Source organism: Pholcus phalangioides, unplaced genomic scaffold, assembly GCF_987345545.1.
Source record: "Pholcus phalangioides strain wild (caught in Gottingen) unplaced genomic scaffold, Ppha-v1.0 ptg000016l_1, whole genome shotgun sequence".
NCBI lineage: Eukaryota > Metazoa > Arthropoda > Arachnida > Araneae > Pholcidae > Pholcus > Pholcus phalangioides.
Window position 1 is genome coordinate 12,108,817 of NW_028301609.1, and position 21,253 is coordinate 12,130,069.

The window sequence follows — 21,253 nt, forward strand, 5'->3', positions numbered from 1 at the left end:
TATAAACGAATTTTTTCCATGTTATGTGATTGGTAAGTTGGCAAAAGTCATAACAATATCCAAATGATGGCATTATTCATGATTCTAATAAGCGGCGTGTCTACTGTATTATTCAATTGAGCTTTCTCGACTAATTTCCAGTAATCCGGCACAACCTGGTCTGATATGTACCGGATTAGCGAGAGTCTACTGCAGGGGGGGGTTCTTAACCTACGGGTCGCGACCCAAACTTGGGTGGCAGAGGCTTCCGTGATGGGTTGTTCAAATCCACTAGCCGCGACAGATTCTTGAGCTATGGGTCATGACCCGCACTTGATTCGGCGGGGGGGGGGGGGGCTTCCTAGAAGGGTCGTACACATCCGCTAACATCCAGGAATTCTTCAGCTATGGGTCACGACCATGGCCCCCACAAGGGGTGGGCTGGCAAGGCTCCAGCCCTGGGGCCAGGGACGATTTTCATTATTTTTTGTTTTTTTTTATGCTATAACTCCATCATAAAGGGGCCCGCAAAAGATTTCCGCCTAGGGCCCTACTCCAGGATGTGGGAGCCATGGTCACGACCCAAGCCTCATTTGCAGCCGATCCAATGGGGTCACATTTGGGTCACGATCCAAACTCGATCCGATTGGGCATCCGAGAGAGGTCGTAAAATCTAACGTTGATTCACAGGGCCTTCCGACATGGGTCGTAAAGCACTTACAGCCAGGGATTCTTGAGCTATGGGTCGCGACTTAAATCTGATCCGCGAGTTCTTCCTCGATGGATCGTACAACCCTACTTACAGTTCTGTTATGGATGAATGCGCTTATTGAGTCACTGATTTCGCTAATTTAAAAAAAAAAACCAGTAAAGTCCAACATGGGTCGCGAAGCTGATCTTGTCGTTGATTTTGGGTCGCGGCTGAAGAAAGGTTGAGAACCCCCTGGTCTACTGTATCGAAAAATTGCTATTTAAACGTAAAAGGAAAAAAAAAAAAGTATTGCGCCCAACGTGGGGCTCGAACCCACGACCCTGAGATTAAGAGTCTCATGCTCTACCGACTGAGCTAGCCGGGCACATCAACCATTCTTTATATTAACAATAAGTAAATTTCATTCTATATTTCACTTGCAATTTTCCAAGGATTTTTCACAATTGAACTGTTTTTCTTAATGCATTTTGTGTTTTTCTTTCTCCTTTTTGTGACTGAGTCAAGCATTAGGAAATACAGTTATCGTGTTGTCCCTCTTAGTACCCGCTTAAAACGTTTTCTCGCTTAGCACGACCTATTTTCCCGGTCTCAACCTACTCTAATACGCATCAAGATCTCCCGTTGAAGTCTTTTCTCACTTACAGCGTTTTTTTTTTATAAACGTTATAAATGGAATCCCCGCGTACTGGTCTGAAATGTGACGGATTAGCGAGAGTCTACTGTAGGGGGGTTCTTAACCTGATTAATGAACTGGTCCCACGACCATGAGCCCCTTTAAGACCGTCCCTCATGTGGGACTATGGGACCCCCATGCTCTAAAGGAGTCCTTGATCATTCTATGAGCAAAATGTTTCGTCACTTCATAAATTCAATCAGGATAAATCAAATATCCTGAATTTTATCAAGAAATTCTATCCTGCCATCTATCGTAACCAGGCGGAACTATGAAATCTTTGTTATATTATTTCTTTGATAGATAGCAGCACTACTTGGATGTCAGATTTGTTAATCAGAATAATTAACTAAACAAGGACCTGTGCTCCCTTAAGAGGAGAAATAAAGATTCTTCTTTCATTCTTATTTCTCTTATATTTCTTCTCGATGTGTGCTCCCAGTGATGGTAACTCGAGGGAAATTTCTCATATTCGTGGGAAAAATTTGCTCAGGTGGGAAATTTCTTAGCATTTGTGGGAAATTTTAGGAGTTCATCAAACAACAAAGTTTTTTCGCAAAAAAATAAAGAAATTAATGCAGTACAATACTTTTCTATTGTAAAATACTTGATTACGTATTTTCCCCGCTAGATGGCAGCACATTTTTCCGAATGTGTAGGAAAAATTTAGTCAAAAGGGAAATTATTGAGGTCAATTTCGCTGGAAGAGGTTACCATCACTGTGTGCTCCTTTTTGATGTCATTTTAAGCGACCTCCTCCTACATTTCGGAAAAATACAGCCTTTTGTCCTCCTTTTCAGGTTTCCGGAATTATTTTTTCTCCGCTTTGAAACACATTTCTTCATCGATATATATGAGTGTTTTTGTTTTTTTTTTCCCCCTACACACACGCATTCACCACTATCCATCGAAATTCCCCAGAACTTTATGTTTCTGCGTTTTTCAAAGCGTATCAATAATACGCTTTGGCTTTTTTTAACAAGTCGTTGGGGATCAAGGAATGGAATATTGTTAACGCGCATGCGCGTAACTTGAATCTACCCTGTGACGACAAGACGTTGGGGATCAAGAGAAGGAATGGAATCAGTGATGGTAACTAGAACTCCTTAATACACCTCGCCTTACGCCATTATACGCCTCGTATATGAAGACGTCTTAATGGTAACCTCCTTCCAGCAAAATTTCCCTTTTGACTAAATTTTTCCCATGTATTCTAAAAAAATTTGCTGCCATCTAGCGGGCAAAATACATAACCAAGTATTTTACAATAGAAAAAGTATAGCACTGAATTAATTTTTTTTTCTTCAAAAAATTCTTTTGTTTGATGCTCTCTCAAAATTTCCCACAAATGCTAAGAAATTTCCCACTTTGGCAAATTTTGGCCAATTTTTCCCACGAGTTACCATCACTGAATGGAATATTGTTTAAAGCTGCACACATGAAATTTCGGGAAGGAGCTACAGCCACGACTAGAACTCCTTAATACACTCCTTATATGAAGGCGTCTTAGCCACGACCACCTAAATTACACGTTATCTAGGTGGTCGTGCTACAGCAGATGTTCTACGTCACTAACACGTCACGCCCATTCGCGCAGGTGCTTTAAGGCGTTCTTCGGGGTCCCTACCTTAGAGAGAGGAGAGAGAGAAGTAATTTTTCTTTTCAAATTGTGAGAAGAGAAATGTATTGAGAATCACAATACGTTTCTTCTCAATGGTCCCTACCGGCCACGCTTTTTTATCCGTTGTGTGAAATCACTGAAGGTGTTTGCACCGGCATCCTCCTTTCTGTTTGCGAACCTAGTAACTCTACATGGAAGTGAAAACCATGGCCCCCACATAGGGGGGGGGCTGACAGGGCTCTAGCCCTGGGGCCCATAGGCGGCGATAGACTTGGAGGTCTGGGGGGGGGCACGATGATGATGTCAATTCATATATACACATATCCATTTTTTGACCCTGGGGGGGGGGGGGGGGAAATGCCCCCCACCTCGTATTCCGCCCATGCCTGGGGCCCGGCATAATTATCATTTTTTTTGCTTTTTCACGCTATAAATTAGCTACAGAAGGGGCCCGTTGAAAGTCTGACCGAGGGGCCCGCAAAAGATCTCAGCCTAGGGGCCCCGCTACAGGATGTGGGGGCCATAGTGAAAACCATCAAGCAAATACAGTAGAATCCCGTTTTAACGAATACCGTTATAGTGAAAATCTCGTTTTAACGAACACTTTTCTAATCCCCCCCAAGTCAGTTTACATAGGAACAATGCTAGGTAACCTGGAATTCCTATATAACGAAACCTCGTTTTAACGAAGTGATTTCTCCGATCTCTTGGCGTTCGTTATAACGGGATTCGACTGTATTACGTAAAAGGGTAGAACCCCTTTATATACTTTATATAAGTATGTGAAGGCGTCTTACGTAAGGGTACATCAGTGATGGTAACAACCTCGTCAAGCAAAATTTCCCTCGAAGAAATTTCCTTTTTGACTAAATTTTTCCTACACATTCCAAAATTTGTGCTGCCATCTATCGGTGAAAGTATGTAATCAAGTATTTTATACTAGAAAAAGCATTGTTTTGCATTTATATATTTTTTTCCAATAAAAATTCTTTTGTTTGCTGAACACTCTAAATTTCTTACAAACGCCAAGAAATTTCCCATGTGGACCAATTTTGGCCAATTTTTCCCACGAATATGGGAAAATTTCCCTCGAGTTACCATCACCGGGGTATATAAGGTAGTATAAGCTCGATGGTGGAAACACATACTGCTGTCATCTATACAATATTATACATACTACAAGTATTCTTTAGTTTCTTCTAAAACAAATAGATGACACCACTAAAGTTTGATTTTTCTATTGTGTTCATGATTATTGAATATCCGGCTCTTACGTTTTAGAAAATTCCCCTTTTGTATCCACCTTTATATGTCCCGTAAAAAAAAAATCAATCTTGAAACTTCTGAGGAAGCAATCTGAGCATTCGGGGGTTCTTAACCTTTTCCAGACGTGACCCGTGATCAAGAACAAGATCAGTTTTGCTACCCGTGGGACTGTTTGTTTTTCGAAATTAGTGAAATCAGAGTCAAATCACCCAAGTTTGTGTCCTGACCCATAGCTCAAGAATCCCTGACTATAAGTGGATCCGTACGACCCACTTTAGAAGTACCTGCACTTGAGGCGTCCGGGTAAGCCCATGCGTTAAGACAGTATTGCCTATGGCAAACCCCTAAGCCATATTTATCACGGACCCCTGTATGGTGAATTTAGTTTATGGAAATTTCACCTTCGACCTTTTTCCCCCGAAGTTTGTCCCAGGTACATTTCGCCTGTCCTGACCGTAAGAGTTGACAAGTAAAAGACTGACTGTGTGAGTAACCAATTGAAGAGCTGAGTGAGCAAGTGAGTGGGTAAGTGACTTCCTTGGTCACTCATACGGTCACTAACTTGATCACGGAAATGGTTAATCACATTCATATAGCCACACACTTTGTCACTCATACGGTCACGCACTTGGTCACTCACTCACACAATCAATCACACCCTCACTTGGTCACTCACCTTACCACAACTAGTGGGGAGCAGGCAGGTCTAGTGCACAGGGAGCCGGATCAGAGGGGGACGCAAATTTCATCCTTTAAGGCAGTGGTTCTCAAACTTTTTTAGGTCGCGGAGCGCTTTTTGGCTAAAAGTTGAACGCGGAGCACTAACGTTCAATTAGCACTTATACGACCAAGTACAAGGGATAAGCAATTTTATAAACAATACCTTAGACAAATGATCTTCTAACGTAGGGCTGTCCACATAGGCACCGGAACCTAGGGCTGAGGATATTTCTGCCCCCCCCCCAAATAAATTTTGCTAAAGGGCTGAGCCTCTTCTTCCCCCCCCCCCAAAAAAAAATAATTAATGAACATACAATGTAAAGCATTCCCTCGCCTTCCGTGTACAGGCCTGAGTACCCCATATACGGGACGACTGATGAATTTCTCTCAACACCCCCCCCCCCAACCTTCCTCCAATTTTTAAATCGCAAATCTTGTACGTGCATCGATAGAACACGATTTTATGTACAATATCTTGCGCGCAAGCATCGGAATCTGAAGGCTCGGGGTACTGTCAGTCTCCCCCATCCCAATAATTTATGAATATATAATCGATGCATGGGGGACGCCCTTGAATTTCGTACTTATGAGACGTGCAGCAACCTAGCCTCCAATTCCGATCCCTAAGGAGCACAGTTAGAAACAAGGGCTTTAACCTCTTACAAGGGTGCGAAAAAACACGTGCTTTCGCAGGCTGACCAAGCGTCTAGTTGAGGCCAGTGCCGTCTTAACGCATGGGCCCACCCGGGTCGGGAACCTCACAAAAATGAGATCCGGTTGAAAATTTCTAGGATTTACCAAGTAGGGCCTCCGAAAAACCACTTGGCCCGGGGGCCCATGATACTCTTAAGACGGCCCTGGTTGAGGCCCTGATCACTCACTCAGTCACATGATTACTCACCCACTTATGTGGTCACCCATACAGTCACGCACCCAATCACTTGGTCACCCATTAGTTGCGCACCCAAAGTTGCGGATCCCGATGAATTTATAGCGTGTTAAAAAAAATGCAAAATGATAAGAGAATAGTCCCAAATGACTAGAGCCCCGTCCTCAGGACAGCAACTATAGGAAAGAGCAAGCGGTTCTGGTCACGACCTCCTATATAACCAGTTATATAGATCGTGGTCTGGTTCCCCGGACCAGGAGGGGAGCAAATTTTTTCCTTTAACCCAGTGGTTCTCAACCGGGGACCATACGCCCCCCCCCCACCCCAGTGGTACTGGGATACTTCAAGGGGGGGCCACGGAAGAAAATGGAGAAAGGGGCCATGACAGGCGGTTTGGCGCACTGCAGAGAGCTGAGAAGAAAAATTAAGGTGTGAAGAAACAAAGCTTTTATATTAGTGACTACACTTACAGAATCCAACAAAACCACCCATAAAAACCAGGGCCGTCTTAGGGCACGGACTCACCCGGGCCTCACAGCCTACATTTTGCAGCAGGTTCCCTAGGATGGGTTTTTCTCAGGCCCCCGGCTAGATTTTTCACAGACCCCTCCTCTATATTAAATTCATAGTGTGAAAAACAAAAAATGATGAAAACCATATCTGGCTGCAGCTCTGTCAGTCCAACTCATGCCCGGGGGTCTCGTGTCCATAAGTGACCCCACTTTACTATATTTTGTATAGTACAATAAATTTTGAAAATAAGTAGGAAATATTATAGGCTGTTTATTTCCAGCTAAGTATGGGACTACCATAGCATCACTTTGCCTAGGGGGCCCCATGATGTTGAGACGGCCCTGAATATAACTCGGATTTGAGGGGAGCTCAATAAATTCTAGGCCAGTGGTCTGGAGGCCAATCTTATTTGCAAAATTTTCTTTCATTATAAATTCACTGAAAAAATCAATTTAACATGTATAAAGGATCTTGCTTCTAGATAAGGGTCGAAGACTCTGGGTAAGGCAGGGGAGCCACGGGCAAAAAAGGTCAAGAAACACTGCTCTAACCTATCTCCAAGGGGGCACCAAAATACGTACTTGACCAACCATCTAGTTGCGGCTGTTCATGTCCTTGTGTGTGGGGGAAGGGTGCGTGTGCACGGGAACCACGGAAGACGAAAGTTTCAACGTACTTTTGTTGAAAAAATTGAGTTTTAAAAATACATTCCTTTGGACTCCCCCCCCCCCCCGAGAATATACTGGCGTTCTTACAGCGAACAATGGTCCCATGTGTGTGTAAAAATATTCAAAAAATAATATAACGCAATTGAAACACGAGTTTTTTTTTAACCAAACTATGAGGTTCGATACTACTTCATAATCGGAAGAATGTATGGTGTAACGAACGTTGAGGGGAGAAAAAAAGAAAAAAAAAACACTGCATCGGCCGGGAATCGAACCCGGGCCGCCCGCGTGGCAGGCGAGCATTCTACCACTGAACCACCGATGCGACAAGGATGTCACCTTAATATATTGTTTCATTCCTTGCTTTATGAAATGTTAACGGAATATTACATGAAAAATTATCGAGCAAGAAATATACAGGGTGTCCCATAAATTTTCAAAAAGTTCAATAAAAAAAAATTGAAGGAATTCTTTTGAATTCGGTTTGCGGAAAATGGTCCATTACCAAGGAATTCAAATTATTGTTGATAGGGGACTCGCGGAAGACCGGTAGTACTGATCGGATCTGAACCTTTCTACAATCTGTGCCAGGAACGTTGGTAAAAATTCATGGCTGAGGTAAATCAACTTCACCAATATGGTGCTTTATCCACCAATGTCAACATCGCAATAAAAACAAGAAAATTCGGAAATCAGCTGTTTTAATCCTACATGCATTTCGTAAGTCATTTACATATTTTTCAGTGATAGGTGGCTTTTGTGCGCACCCTGTATTGACGAAAATTTCAACTAATTCAAGCAAAAATCCCCTTTTGTTAGAATTATTTTGTAAATTGCATTCAAATATACCAGTATTTATTTCTCAACCTTTCTGAAAAGGACCAGTAAAATATCTAAAACAATTTGATGGACCACTCGTGACCCGCATTACAGATGGCATACCTGTAGTTTTTCAGATTTTTTTTCATTTGCCTTATTTTTTGGGGAACAGTACTTATTTCAATTTGTAGTAATTACGTCGCAATATACACACACATCCAGTGGCATCACAAGCGTTTCAAACCTACCAGTCTTGTCTTGCACACTATGTAGAAAATTGATTTGAAAAAGAGCCAGATGACTAAAATCATGGGGAAAATGATTTCCCATCAATGGGCCATATTGTGTGACACCCTATATTAAAGAACCCAAAACAGTTAAAATATCCTTTAACTAGCAACAGCATATAGATGCAACTTCGTCAACTCTCTAATACAATCGCCTTATTTAAGAACAGTAACCGAACACGTATAATAAACAGAAGTCCATTATAACCACAGCCCACAATTACGAGAAAAATTGTCATAACAGACTTCTTGTAAAGAGAGTGTTTTTTTTTTTTATAACATTTAACTGACAATAACTCAGAAGGCATGAAATGCACTTATACTGGAAGGAAAAAAATAAATAATAATAGTCAGAATGGGAAGAAGCGCTTCGCATACGGAGTCAAGTTGAAATCCTCAATAGCAGAAGCAAATCTTATATATGTGGTTCAAAGATTTATTGAATTCAAATTTGCAACTGGCTTTAGATTTTTATGCATCAAATATAAATCTCCTCTCTTTAAAGAAAAGCTTACATTCACCCAAAAACAATGCACATTGAAGCTATTTTGGTTTATCTTATTCGCGGTCCTTGCCCTTGTCAATTGTCATTATTTCTCTAGCTTTGCACACTATACATTAACTATAGAGAACTTATGAAAAGTCTGGACTTTTCTGAAGTGGGACCCATGACCTTATTCACTTTACCATGTTACATCTGTATTACACGATCTCTAGTTTTGATTTCTGCAAAAATAAATGTTAAGAAACTGAACGAACAATGTGGAAGCTCTCTTTATGAACAACAAAAACCTTTATTGAACAGCGTCATCAAAATATACAAGATGTCTTTCTTATCTCATACAGATGAATGAAAACTAATGACAAAAATATGGCTAATAGGCCCCTTCATGGCATCCACCAGTATCAACAATACCTTCACTTAACAAGTTATGACCTCTGTACTTTTTTTCTTTTAATATCTTTGATGATATTTTTCTTTAAATATATCTACTTAAATTAATAAAAAACACTCCTTACTTCGGTATATTCAAATCACACAATATAACAAACTTCTGCAAGTGGCAAAACTAAATGGAAATTATACATTTTAAACATTTTCTGTATTACATAACACTATTTCAGACATTTAAATTTATTTGATACCTTCAACAGCTTAGGATAAGAAAAATATGATGTCCATACATTCAGTAATGAAAATGCACAAATCACATATGAACACTTCACATTATATTCAGTGAATACAAAATGATGATGGAAAAGGACACAGCATGGCAATCAGTCACGATGATATGACGAGGATCGTGCTGGAAAAGACAGGAAGTTTAAAATCACCAAGAATCAACAATCAATTTCATTTTCACCAGGCACACTTGTGCATTTTCTTTTGGTAATAGGACTAGACAAATCCCAGGTGCCAGCTCACCATGGCAATTAAAAAAATTGGTATTGGTGCCTAAAATTCTCTTTGTGTAGTTAGTAAATTGCAGGCTGAGAACAGCACAAACTGTTTGGAATTTATAGCAGCATATCTGCCAATGCGAAAGAGGGTCAGTATGTCTTCAAAAAAGTCAAAAGAAGCATTATTTTGAACACTTTTTTTTCTTCGAATAAAAAATTTTTCTAGCACCCATTTTTTCTTCCCCCCCCCCAATTTGTTCAGCCCTGACATACATACTTTTCAGCATGATAGTATTCTTAAATTCCAGAGTGGCAAACCCATTGAATTTTAAACATTTAATTTCAAAAATCATACTTCCTTCTTTTTCCTAAATGAATGAAGTCTCAAAATTTGTTGTTGTTTGCGATGTCAGAAAAGTTTTACGATCAATTTTCTAATTCTTTATCCACCATATTCAAATGCAAGAGAAACAGATGTCATAAAGACATCGTTGCATAGGTGCCAATTTACTTGAAAATTCTGGCGCTTTTTGGCAGCGGAACATTTCATCACAAATAAAATTAAAATTTGAAGGACTGCATAGGGGGTGCCCATGCAACCCATTTTCCCAGGAAATCACACCCCCCCCCCCTTTTATTAAAGATGTCCGATCGATTTTTTCAGTACTTTCAACGAAACCTACTACAACTGTTTATGCTTCACAAAAATGAAGATTGAAATAATTTTTAACACTTCTAATAAGTTGACTTTAAATATGAATATTTATCTCACACATTTGTATAAAAGATACATAATTTTTTCTTTTTCGTAAAATCCATTTTAATCCACAGTAATATGCAATAGCACTTTATTGATCATTTTTGTCACACCACTGTCATTTTCTGCATGAGAGCTAAATAGACACCTAGGGGACCTACAATTTTATTACCAATTCCGAATGGCAGGCTTGTTTTTTTATACTCAAGAGGTTGGTGCTCTAACCCCTCAATGGGGGTGGGGACTCCCTGCATTAACAATTTTTTCTGTGGTCATGCCGTTGTTTCTGTTGTACCCCTGTGTCAGGAAAGTTTTCTGACAAGGACAAACTGGGTACAGAACTCGCGATACCTTTAAACATCCTTTGGTACTTTAGGCAAGTATCTTATCAACCTGGGCTACCATGCCCAGTAGCACTTTATTTCCGGCATTGTTAATTAATTTTAGCAATAACTAGGCCAGTGCTTCTCAACCACAGGGCCCCGACATAAGTCGTCATGTGCGCATGTGTAAAAATATTCTAATCCTGAGGTAGAAAGAATCTTTGGCATAATAAGAGATCCACATACATGAACAAAATTTTGGAGCGAATGACCATGCATTCTATATTTTCGGGGACAAATATTTTTTCCCACAGTACAGGCAACCCTCAATAATTAAAATATCTCTCAGTCCTTAGCGATACATAAATGAAACTAATTTAATAACGAATTTAATTCATAAAAACAAGAGCAAGTATTTTATTTCGGCATTGTTGTATAGGATGGAAAATGTACATGATTATATCAATGTCCAATAGCACATAAAATTATCGCTAATCAAACCTTACAAAACTACATAAGCATATATGGTTTTTTTTTAAATATCATTATAGAAGATTTACAGGGAGAAGTTTAGCCATCATATATGAGTTAAACATTCATACGTTTCACTCAACATAAAAGTACGGTATTCATTCACTGACTGGACAAACAAAATCTTTCCACAATAGTATTAAAGATCACTGTTACCAATTCATAAAGAAAAGTAAATATAAAAATAAACTTACAGGATGAAGGCGATCCAGAGCCAGAATCATACTAAGAAAGACAAATATATTACAATTAAAATTCTTATCCTGTTAATTTATAACAGAATAGAAGTTCCAAAATACATTCAATATAAGATTACATATTTCAATAATTTTATAACAAAAATCAACACAAAATCTTTTTTTTTGGCAAAACATGGTAATAGGTGCCAAGCACAATTATACCCAGACACAAATGGTTTAAGGTGAAATTTTTTCAGACTTTTTGGGCACTCTGACTAATGCAATAACATGAATTTTGAAATTTTTATGCTTTAGACTTTTATTTAGTAAACACAAATAGAAAATTTTAGGTGCCTTGGGTTGGTTAAACTCTGCTCCGAGTCAACAGGATCTTTTCAATGAAATGTTTCAAAGAAATAACTGACTTCTAATTACTATTTTAATGCTTGAATCAACAGAAAAAGATCCAGTAAAAAAAGTATGGGTATGTTTAAAGGCTCTCGTGTGAAAGGTAGAAACATGAGAACATTCTCCTGGATGTAATAATTTTAGAATATAGATTTTCTTCATATAATGAAAAAAAATTTTTTTGTTGATATTGTGAAAGTTTTTTATTGCTCAAAACATTTAAAATGAAACAGTTTGACATAATCACTTCATAATGACAACTTTTAGTCAAAGAATATTCTCTTGATCACGCTTTCAAAAGTTTTTGCTATGAAGATTTTTTAAATCTTTTAAAGATTGAGAAAATGCTTTTAAAACTGAATAAACCTTTGGAAATAAATTCAAAGCAAAAAATAGAACCAAAGTTGATTGACAAAAGAAGCTATTTTTGCAATCGAGAATGTATGTCCGTATATATTCATTCTAGAATGAAGGCGATACAGCACTGTAACAGAAGAACAGATATAGCACTATTATTTTCTACAATGAACTCAATCTACATACACTCAAACTTTGCATCATTCATTTCTTTGTAAAATGTTCAACTGAACCACGTTTGTTTTATTTTCTTATTTTAAAATACTGACATCATGAGTTACAAAAACTTTCTCAATTTAATAATTAACTCAATTCAATAATTTTCCACTTCTCTCTATTAACAATGAATCCATTCCGAACACTCCTAGAATTTAGGGGGAAAATTTCTTGCTGTTGTAACAATTTTAAAAGGTAACTTGTCAAACTCATTTATATATATGTTTCTTCTCACTATGTGACAGCGCACTGTTTCCTGCAAAATTTTTTTTTGGAAAGCTACATGGTATAAAGTCTAATTTTAACAGATACTGTCAGTTCTGCAGGAATTCTTTCTGATGGTGTACATTGCAAGTAATGAATGAATTTGGATCCAGACTTATCTTTGCTTAAATTCACACCATAGGAAATTAGGATCCAAAATATCTGAAGTACGGCAGATAGGTTTCAGTGTCATGGGTTTTCTTTTGCGTACAGCGTCAAGAATGATTTTCTCATTTTTAAGGAGTGAAGTTAATGGAAACATATTTTTTCCTCTGCTATCCCAAATGGAATAACCAAAAAATTCTTATGGCAATCTAAAACTACATCAAAAGAAATATTAAAAACCTGGATGTAAAAATTTAACACCAAATGACACAAATGGGAAAAAAAAAGAAGCTAGATCAGCCATAACTTATTTATTGGGAAATTTTTTTTACATTACAGTTCATATGCAGCCATGAAAACTTTTGGAATCTAGAAATCTGGAGATTCTTCCGAGGGGGAGGGAGGTACCCCCGGGCACTCATAGACTTGATCAAAAAAAGAAAAATTCACAAAAGTTTTTTTTGAAAAGCATTTTTTAATCAATTGAAAGGTCCATTCCTTCCCCCCCAAGGCAGCCACCTCATTCTGATATCTTGATATATTACCCCGTGAGTGTTGTTGTAGTTGTGGTAATCTGCATTGACCCTGAGCAGAATATAATGCCATGTCAGTCTTTCCATGCAGAATAGAGAAACTACATATCTACATACTGTTCATAAAGTATAAGTGTTTCCTTTTGTGGATGCTATTAGTGACTGATAATCTTGGGTATATGAACTCTTAGAAGCGTTATATTTAGCTTTAAAGTTTCATATTTTCTTTCTGAAGACATTTAATCAGAGGAAACAATTTAAAAAAAACTTCAAAATACGAAGCCGCTGACGAAAAAACTTGTGCTTAACGCACGGCTGTTAATGGAATACAATGGATTATACAGAAATTTTGGCAACCAAGGTCATGCCCCTGATAAATGATTGCAGATAAACACTACGTAAACAAAGTTACATCTTTGCCAGTTGCTTAAATGTGGTCACCAAGACTTTTTTATGGCTGCTCGATGGAAATGACCATGGCTGTCCTCTATGAGTGTTTTCCCTAACGACGATGGCAGTCATTGATTTCATGACAACGTGAAAGCTCACGTAGAATCTAATTTTCTACCAAAATCCGGAGAGTCTCCCGCCTAAATACGGAGAGTTGGCAGATATGCATGTTGGCCAACTCTAAAAAATTGGACATCGTGCCAGAGAGCCATAGTCAATTATTTCCCAACAGTAGATTAAATTACCTATCATTACTACAAGCAAATCAAAATCATTCCAACCAAAAACCTATTGGGTTCAAAAGTGGGACCTATGGTCATTCAACAAACATCTTGCTGATTGAATTGCAGAGACCCCTGACTTTCAGGTGGTTTAATCTTTTCCTTGCCAAAATTAAAGTCTGACGTGATTTGATGCAATGGCAAAAACTAACATTATGTATGTGATGTTGTTTGAGAGGGAGTGGGGAGTCTTAAATGAGTAGGCAATGTTGGAATTACAGTAGAAATTTGGACTAGGCAAGCTGTATATCATTAGACATGGGAACAAGAACGAAGGAAGAAAAGTCTACATGCTCTAAAGTAGTCAATCTGGACAAGTCCACTTCACCAATCTCATCACTGAACATCAAAAAGTTACTATGGCTCATTAATAACGGTAAACAATTTATAAAATGTGACTGAAAATATGATTTAAAATCAGACATGCTAACTTCTACAAAAACTCCATGAAGATAATTTCTTAACATGTTGAGGAAAACAAAGGTAGATGTATTGCGAGTATTTAACCATACAAACTTACATCTATGGCAGGACGGTCACCCTCAACCATCAGAGAAGCTATGTTCTCACCACGCAGAATGATGAGGCCCAGAGTACGCTTCTCTTCAACAATCTCCTTGCACTTCTTGGGCTTGTATTTACGAAACTCAATGCAGTCTCGCAGAATGAGATTCATGTGCTTGTCATAAGCAACCATGGTGCCAATGAAGGTGCGCGAATCGCAGAGGATAGCACGCATCTTGTAATTAACATGATCAATGATTTTACTACTCCTACCAATCGCCTAGAATATAGAAATAAAAAGACATCAGTAACTAGATATGGTCCTTTTAAACAATCATAAGACTATTTGACAACAAAACATGATTGTAGAGTCTCTCTTGCAGACACCAGCAGGACAAAAAAAAAAACATTCGTCCGTAAAAGAGGCATGATCCCATCTTGAGGGGTTACTGTATATCCAAAATGGTTGGAAATTTTTCACCATTAAAACAGTGCCACTCAAATTATGTTTTCACAAGGTAAACAAATCAGTTTTCAAACATTTAAAACATTTAGCAATAGCTACTGTTGTTTTTAGTTATACTAGTCCTTTAACTACTAGTTCGTGGAGATTTCCTTCTCGTTCACAAAACATTTCATCAGGGTTGGCAGGTTTTTGACGGTTTAAATGGTCACGTCAAAAAACTCAATTATTGCAAATTCCCATTGGAAATACACACGTTAATTACATGTAATGTTTAAAGTGACTATGTTATACAAAGAATATTTAATATGATTGTAAAATAATTTTCTCTCTACAGAATTATTCCGGACAATATATAGGTTTTTTTTCCTTATAAAATGTACAATTTGAATAAAGCATAACGTAAACACTGAATGGAAAACTATAGAATGATTTGACATTCCCCGATTCAAGATGGGGTTCTTGATCCAAAATTTCAACTGTTTATTTATATATATATATATATGCATTGATATAAATCATCTGCTGTACTCTTTTTACAACAGATAACTGTTTAAGAAAAGTTTATTACATCATATATGTAATGTTGATTTCTGTTATTAAATTATCTAGATAACAACTGATACTTAAAACGATACCCTTATTGTGCATAACATTGAAATATATCTAGCGATCAAAATACTAAATTGTAGGACTAAAATACTATTTAATTACATGATGCTTAAGAAACTCCTGTAACTTATCCTTAGTCAAACTTAGTTAAGTTAATCAAAACTTAGTTATTCTTACTTTTGCACTATGATGTGGTAGGCCCTATATTTACTAGCATTTATAATGCAATGGTTTCCCAATTGAAGCTGTATTCAAACATGCAAAAAAAAAAATTCTTTGGGTATCAAGTCCCATCAGCTCTGCTTTGGTTGAAAATACTCTTCAAAACTGTGAATTTATACACCATACCCCGAGCTCAGAAATTTTTAGATGAAAATGAATGAGTTTAATTAGTGTATTAACAGATGCTACGTTAGAATCTTTATATGGAATAAAATTTTGGGCGGATCAAAACATTTAAAATATCAAAATGGATTTTTTTTCCTCCTCAGTAATTATAATTCAGAATATAAAACCATTTAATCTACATAAAAGTCTTGTTATTCAACATATCCAGCAGGTTAAAAAACTATTTTACATCGTTGACAGTAAGTTTTTGAGTTTTAATACCGAATTAGTTTCTGGGGTCAAAAACCTAACACTGATGCCCCATCATACATATTTTGAATAAGCAGCTCTATTTGAAAGCTGCCTGGCAGGTCTGGGTTCGAATCCTGGTTCGGGCATGGATGTTTACTAACACTAACAAATTCCCTGGACGGATCACGCTGATCCCTTGGGAATAAGTGAGGATCACGTTATTTATTTATTACGCTTAGCAAATTGAACACAGGTAATAAGTAGCTTAGATAAATAAACAATAAAATTATATTTTATATGTTCTAGACTCTCATAATGTAAAATTGCAAATTACAATTAATATTTTGTTTTAATTATAATAAATTAATGTTTAAAAATAAAACCTAATATGCAAAAAAGTAACTACTTATATTATATACGTATTGTGTTCAAAACATTATCAAAAAGCATTCATTTAGGTTTTTGGCAGTTTAAATCAGTTTTTGATGCTTGCCATGTAAAACCCAGTTTTTGATGTCAAAAACCCAACCCTGTATTTCATCCAACTCATTTAGATGCTACATAATTTCAAACTAAAATAAAGTAGTTCGCATTAGACATGCCAACTTATGGATTTCAGAAATCCTGGGAGAATTCCAGAAGGGAAAGACCTTTCCCCCCCCCCCCCACCATATAGCCCTAATCAAAAAATGCTTTCTTTATTTCAAATCAATTTTTATTAAAGCCCCCCCCCCCAGGTAGGTAATACATACTTTTCCCAAGTACAATATAATGTCACCAGTTTTATATTTACCCTCAAGCTGAAGAAGCCAGGAATCCTGTTGCAGAGGGAGAGGTTTATATTCCAAAGAATTATTTATATCGGGGTTTTTATTATTTTCAATTCTGTCTAGTCTAGAAAGCTATATTTTTAATCTTGATCCCTCACTAAATCTAGAATGTTTCATTTTTAATTTTGATCCCCTATATACTGTTGCATTTATCACGCCACAGAGTTTAAACTACAATCACAAGTGAAAGGATTGGTGATGAAAATGGATTTTGGTTGAATTCAGAATTCTAACCAATCCATGCCAATTTCTAATCCTTTTACTTGCGATTGTAGTTTTGAACTCTGTCTGTGAATGAGTTGGAGAACATTACTGTTTTAGTCATTCATTTTTTTCACTTTTAATAGCCATTCTTTTTTTGTGATTTCTTTGGGAAGAGAGACGTCTGAGAGTACGACTTCATTACACTCATGGTGACCTCTAGTAATGCTTTCTGGCATTTCCCTCGTCAAAGAAAATAAATTGCCAGTGTTTCATCAATTACTTATGGCAAATGCGCAAGTTTCCTCACGTCATTTTACTGATACAGCTTATACACCAAAGTGTCACCTCTGGTGCGGCTTTCAACGCTGATGCTGACCCTCCTAATTTAAGATGGTATATTTTCAATCTTAATCCCTTATTAAGTGCAAGAATGTTTTTTTTGTTATTGCTTTCATTATTTTTTTTTCTCTTTTTAACTGCAGCAGTGTAAACTACTTTTGGCAAGAAAATCATCAGAAAGCATGACTTGGCAACTTCTCGTCATGCTTTAACTTTTTCTCGACAAAGGAAGAAACTACCCACACATTGCCAAAAGGGATTATACAATAGAACCTCAATAACTAAATCACCCAGATAACTCTACATGTATTATTCTCACGCTCAACATAATACCAAAATCAATGGGGAGATAACTCTTTAACTGATAACAAATTTCAGGTACCTTTCGATACCCCGATTTTGTAGCAATAGCAAATTGCTTACACTGGTGTACAAACCGACCCACTCACTTCAGGGGCCCCAAAACCACAGTAAATTAAAAACCTGTGAATAAGCTGACCCAAAAAAATCAGTATATTTCCATGTAGTCATCAGTGCTGTCCATCACGTTACTGATACAACACTTTTGTACGAGATTTGATGTGGATTTCGATGGAAATAGTATTTCAAACCCAGTGAACCCATTGCCACTCTAGACCAGTGATACCCAATATGTGGGCATTAAAACTCCCTGTGGAGAGATGGAATGTTCCAGGGGGTCGGTAGAAGCTTCGGATATGACATAGGATTCTATAGGTTAGATTGCATTGGGGGGGCGATGGGACAAAAAAGGTTGAGAAACTATGCTCTAGACCAGCAGTTCTCAACTGGTGCTCCGCGGCCGCTTGAAGAAAATATATAACAATAAATTTTTAAAAAAATATATTTTTGAATAATAAAAATAAGTCAGAAACTGATGAATAAATAATAAATGAGGCTCCACCATAGAAATTACATAGCGGAAAGGTCTCCGTGGATCAAAAAGGTTGAGAACCGCTGCTCTAGACCATCGTTTCACAACCTTTTTTGTCCCATCGCCCACACCTCTTCAGAATTTTTTTTCTCCCAGCGCCCCCAACACAATCTAACCCATAGGATCCTATGCTGTTCCCGTAGCTTCTACCGCCCCCCTGGAACATTCCATCACCCCCTGGGGGCGATGGAATGTGTGAAGTGATGTGAGCACTAAATCACTACTCTAGACCAATGTCTGGTTTCGTTTAAGGCATTGCTTTTTGTTATTTATATATCTTCAAAACTCATCAATTCGGGCCATATAAATTTTTTTAGAAGATTCCTTTAATATAAATCTTCGTTGGTGTTCACATCTAAATGCAGTGAAATCAACATTAGTCCACTAGGTAACAAAGCCAACTTGCTTTCGCTGAAACATAAGTTCTGTGGGATTTACGAAGCTACAAAAAATTACTCTACTGATTTAGTGATGCCATCTAAAAACACTCCAATGAAGTTACATTTTGGCTATATAGATTTGGTACGGTGAAGGTCTGTAATTTTCTCTTCAATAACCTGACCCGAGTATAAAACAGAACAGCTGCAGTATAATCCAGATCTCCAAGGCAAACATAATGGCAAGTTCGCTATAAGTCACCAAGGCAGGCATAATGGTGCTAAGTTGCAGTCAGTTTTCTAGATCTCTACATTCCAGGTGCAGCTGGTAACGCAGGCTATTAAATGGCATCTTCATTAGTGCAATACTTGAAACAGTGTCATCTTGTTTTCTGTTGTCTTGCTGCTAGGGTTACTTTTTCACAAGGCGGTACTTTTCACAATATATATATATATTTTTTTTTTATCGTAACTTCTTGTAGAAAGACTGATGCCCCCGATTGGTTAACTATTTCAGAGTCCGGGGTTTATACAATGAGAATACCTATACTACTATTTATAGTAATTAATACTGTTGGTTTCTGCTTTTCTTTTCTACGCAATTTTTTTTCCCCGGCATCCGTAGTCATAGTGTCAGTTACAGGTATTAGCGACATTTCGTTGAGCTGTCAGATGTGTTTGCAGCCAAAAAAAAAAAATGTTAAAAGAAACCTTTCAGTTTGTTCAACAGAAAGTACACGCGTTTAGAGCCAAAAAAAGTCGCTGCCAAGGGGAATCTCGATTATACTGCAGCTGTTCCAAAATTGAGAGGGAGAAATAATATTTAAAAAAAAAACTAACTTATCAGTTTAAATCGATATCATCGATCGAGTTATCAAGGTTCTACTGTACCATAGCTGTTAGAATATAAGACACTGGGAAATCAAAGCCATCATCAAGAGAACAAATATATTCTAGACGTCAAGAAAGTGGCTAAAATATTGGTAAATAAATTAGGTAGAAGTCACATCAATTAGTCAATTACAAAATAGAATTATTATCCACTTTCTATTCGACCCATTGGGTATAATCGATTCTACACATTAAGAAATGAAAACCATTACCCAGAAAACAAATATATTCTAGCTTGCTGGGATATTAGCACATAAATAAAATAGAAGTCGCATCAATTTAGCAATTAATCAATCAAAAATAATTAGACTTATTTCCCCACTTTCTATTCGACCCCCCACGGGTAGATTCGATTCTAGGCAATACGGAATGACTATCATTTACGAAAAAAAAACATATTCTAGACACTAAAGAGGTTGCTAGAATATTAGTACTTGCATAAAATACAAGTCCCACCGATTCAAAAATTAATTAACTACACATGATTCCATACCATCACTTTCAGCAGTAAACAAGAACCGGCAAAACACGACAAACTTCCCTGGAACAGCGGCAAATGACTGAACTCTCTGGTGCGTTGCCAGTTACTAATCCATACAAAATGTTCGCACGTGTAAGAATATTCTAATTCCGAGGTAGAAGGCGTTATAGATGGCGCAACAAGATCCACGTACATGAACAGAATTTTAGAGCTGATGACCATATATTCTATATTTTCCGGGACAAACTTATTTTTTCCAAAGGGCCGTTCAAGTATTACGTTAGCAAATTTTTAGCCATTTTTTGACCCCCTTCCCCCTTATCAGCAAAACTCGGACACTCCCCGTCAGCACTGACCCCTACCTCCTAATAACGCATATTTGTGGGATCAGAAACGTACGCAGGAGAGAGGGGGGGGGGCATAGAGACAGGGCCGTCTCAAGATAATCATGGGCAAACAGGGGCGTCGGAAGTGTTTCGAACCTGTGGGTGCCCGTCTTGAGATTCATGCAGGAAATTTCGATTTTTGAATCAATTCTGTGGGTGCTCGAACCCGTTCTACAAACTTCCGTGGGTGCTCGAGCACCCACAGCACCCCCGACTCCGACGCCACTGTGGGCAAAGCCGCTTGAAAGGTTGGCAAAGTACTCTTAATGCAGCTTTGATCATGGGCCCCGGGCCAAGTGATTCTTCTGAGGCCCCTGGGCCTATGCGTTAAGACGGCACTGCATTGGGGGTCGTGTCCATCCCCCCCCCCCCCCAGACGCAGTGCCGTCTTAACGCATGGGTCCACCCGGGCACGGCCCGGGAGCCTCAGGAGAAGAGGGGCCTCACAAAAATGAGAATTAGTTCAAATTTTGGAGAATTTGCCTGATAGGGCCTCAGAAAAATCACTTGGCCCGGGGACCCATGATGCTCTTGAGACGGCCCTGCTCAGACTGCAAAAAAAAATAATTTTTTAAATTAAAATTTCGAAACAAAATGCCTTTATGTATAATCAATTTCTGTAAATTTCAATGCTATTTGAAGGGTAAAAACTCAACATTTATCTTTAAGAAATTCATTGCAAC

At 37.9% G+C, this 21,253-nt stretch overlaps 1 protein-coding gene and 2 non-coding genes across 3 annotated transcripts; all 3 read right to left on the minus strand.

Annotated features, from left to right (window-relative positions):
- Nucleotides 1-982: 982 nt before the first annotated feature.
- On the minus strand, nt 983-1,055 carry TRNAK-CUU (transfer RNA lysine (anticodon CUU)). Its single transcript has one exon. It is a non-coding gene; the product is annotated as a tRNA-Lys (tRNA).
- A 6,240-nt stretch (nt 1,056-7,295) lies between these two features.
- On the minus strand, nt 7,296-7,366 carry TRNAG-GCC (transfer RNA glycine (anticodon GCC)). Its single transcript has one exon. It is a non-coding gene; the product is annotated as a tRNA-Gly (tRNA).
- Nucleotides 7,367-8,921: 1,555 nt separating this feature from the next.
- On the minus strand, nt 8,922-20,280 carry LOC149075060 (small nuclear ribonucleoprotein-associated protein B-like). Its single transcript, XM_089245609.1, has 4 exons — nt 20,197-20,280; nt 14,473-14,736; nt 11,354-11,384; nt 8,922-9,454 (listed from the first exon to the last, which is right to left on the minus strand). The coding sequence occupies exons 1-4, from the start codon at nt 20,197-20,199 to the stop codon at nt 9,426-9,428; spliced, it is 327 nt and encodes a 108-aa protein (XP_089101735.1). The 5' UTR covers nt 20,200-20,280; the 3' UTR covers nt 8,922-9,425.
- Between the last annotated feature and the right edge of the window lie 973 nt (nt 20,281-21,253).

Excerpts from the sequence above, each read along its gene's own strand:
- LOC149075060 (XM_089245609.1), bottom strand. Across the intron at positions 11,385-14,472 it reads GTGACCGTCCTGCCATAGAT|TATGATTCTGGCTCTGGATC; the intron begins GTAAGTTTGTAT and ends TGTCTTTCTTAG. Across the intron at positions 9,455-11,353 it reads CTCTGGATCGCCTTCATCCT|CACGATCCTCGTCATATCAT; the intron begins GTAAGTTTATTT and ends TGTCTTTTCCAG.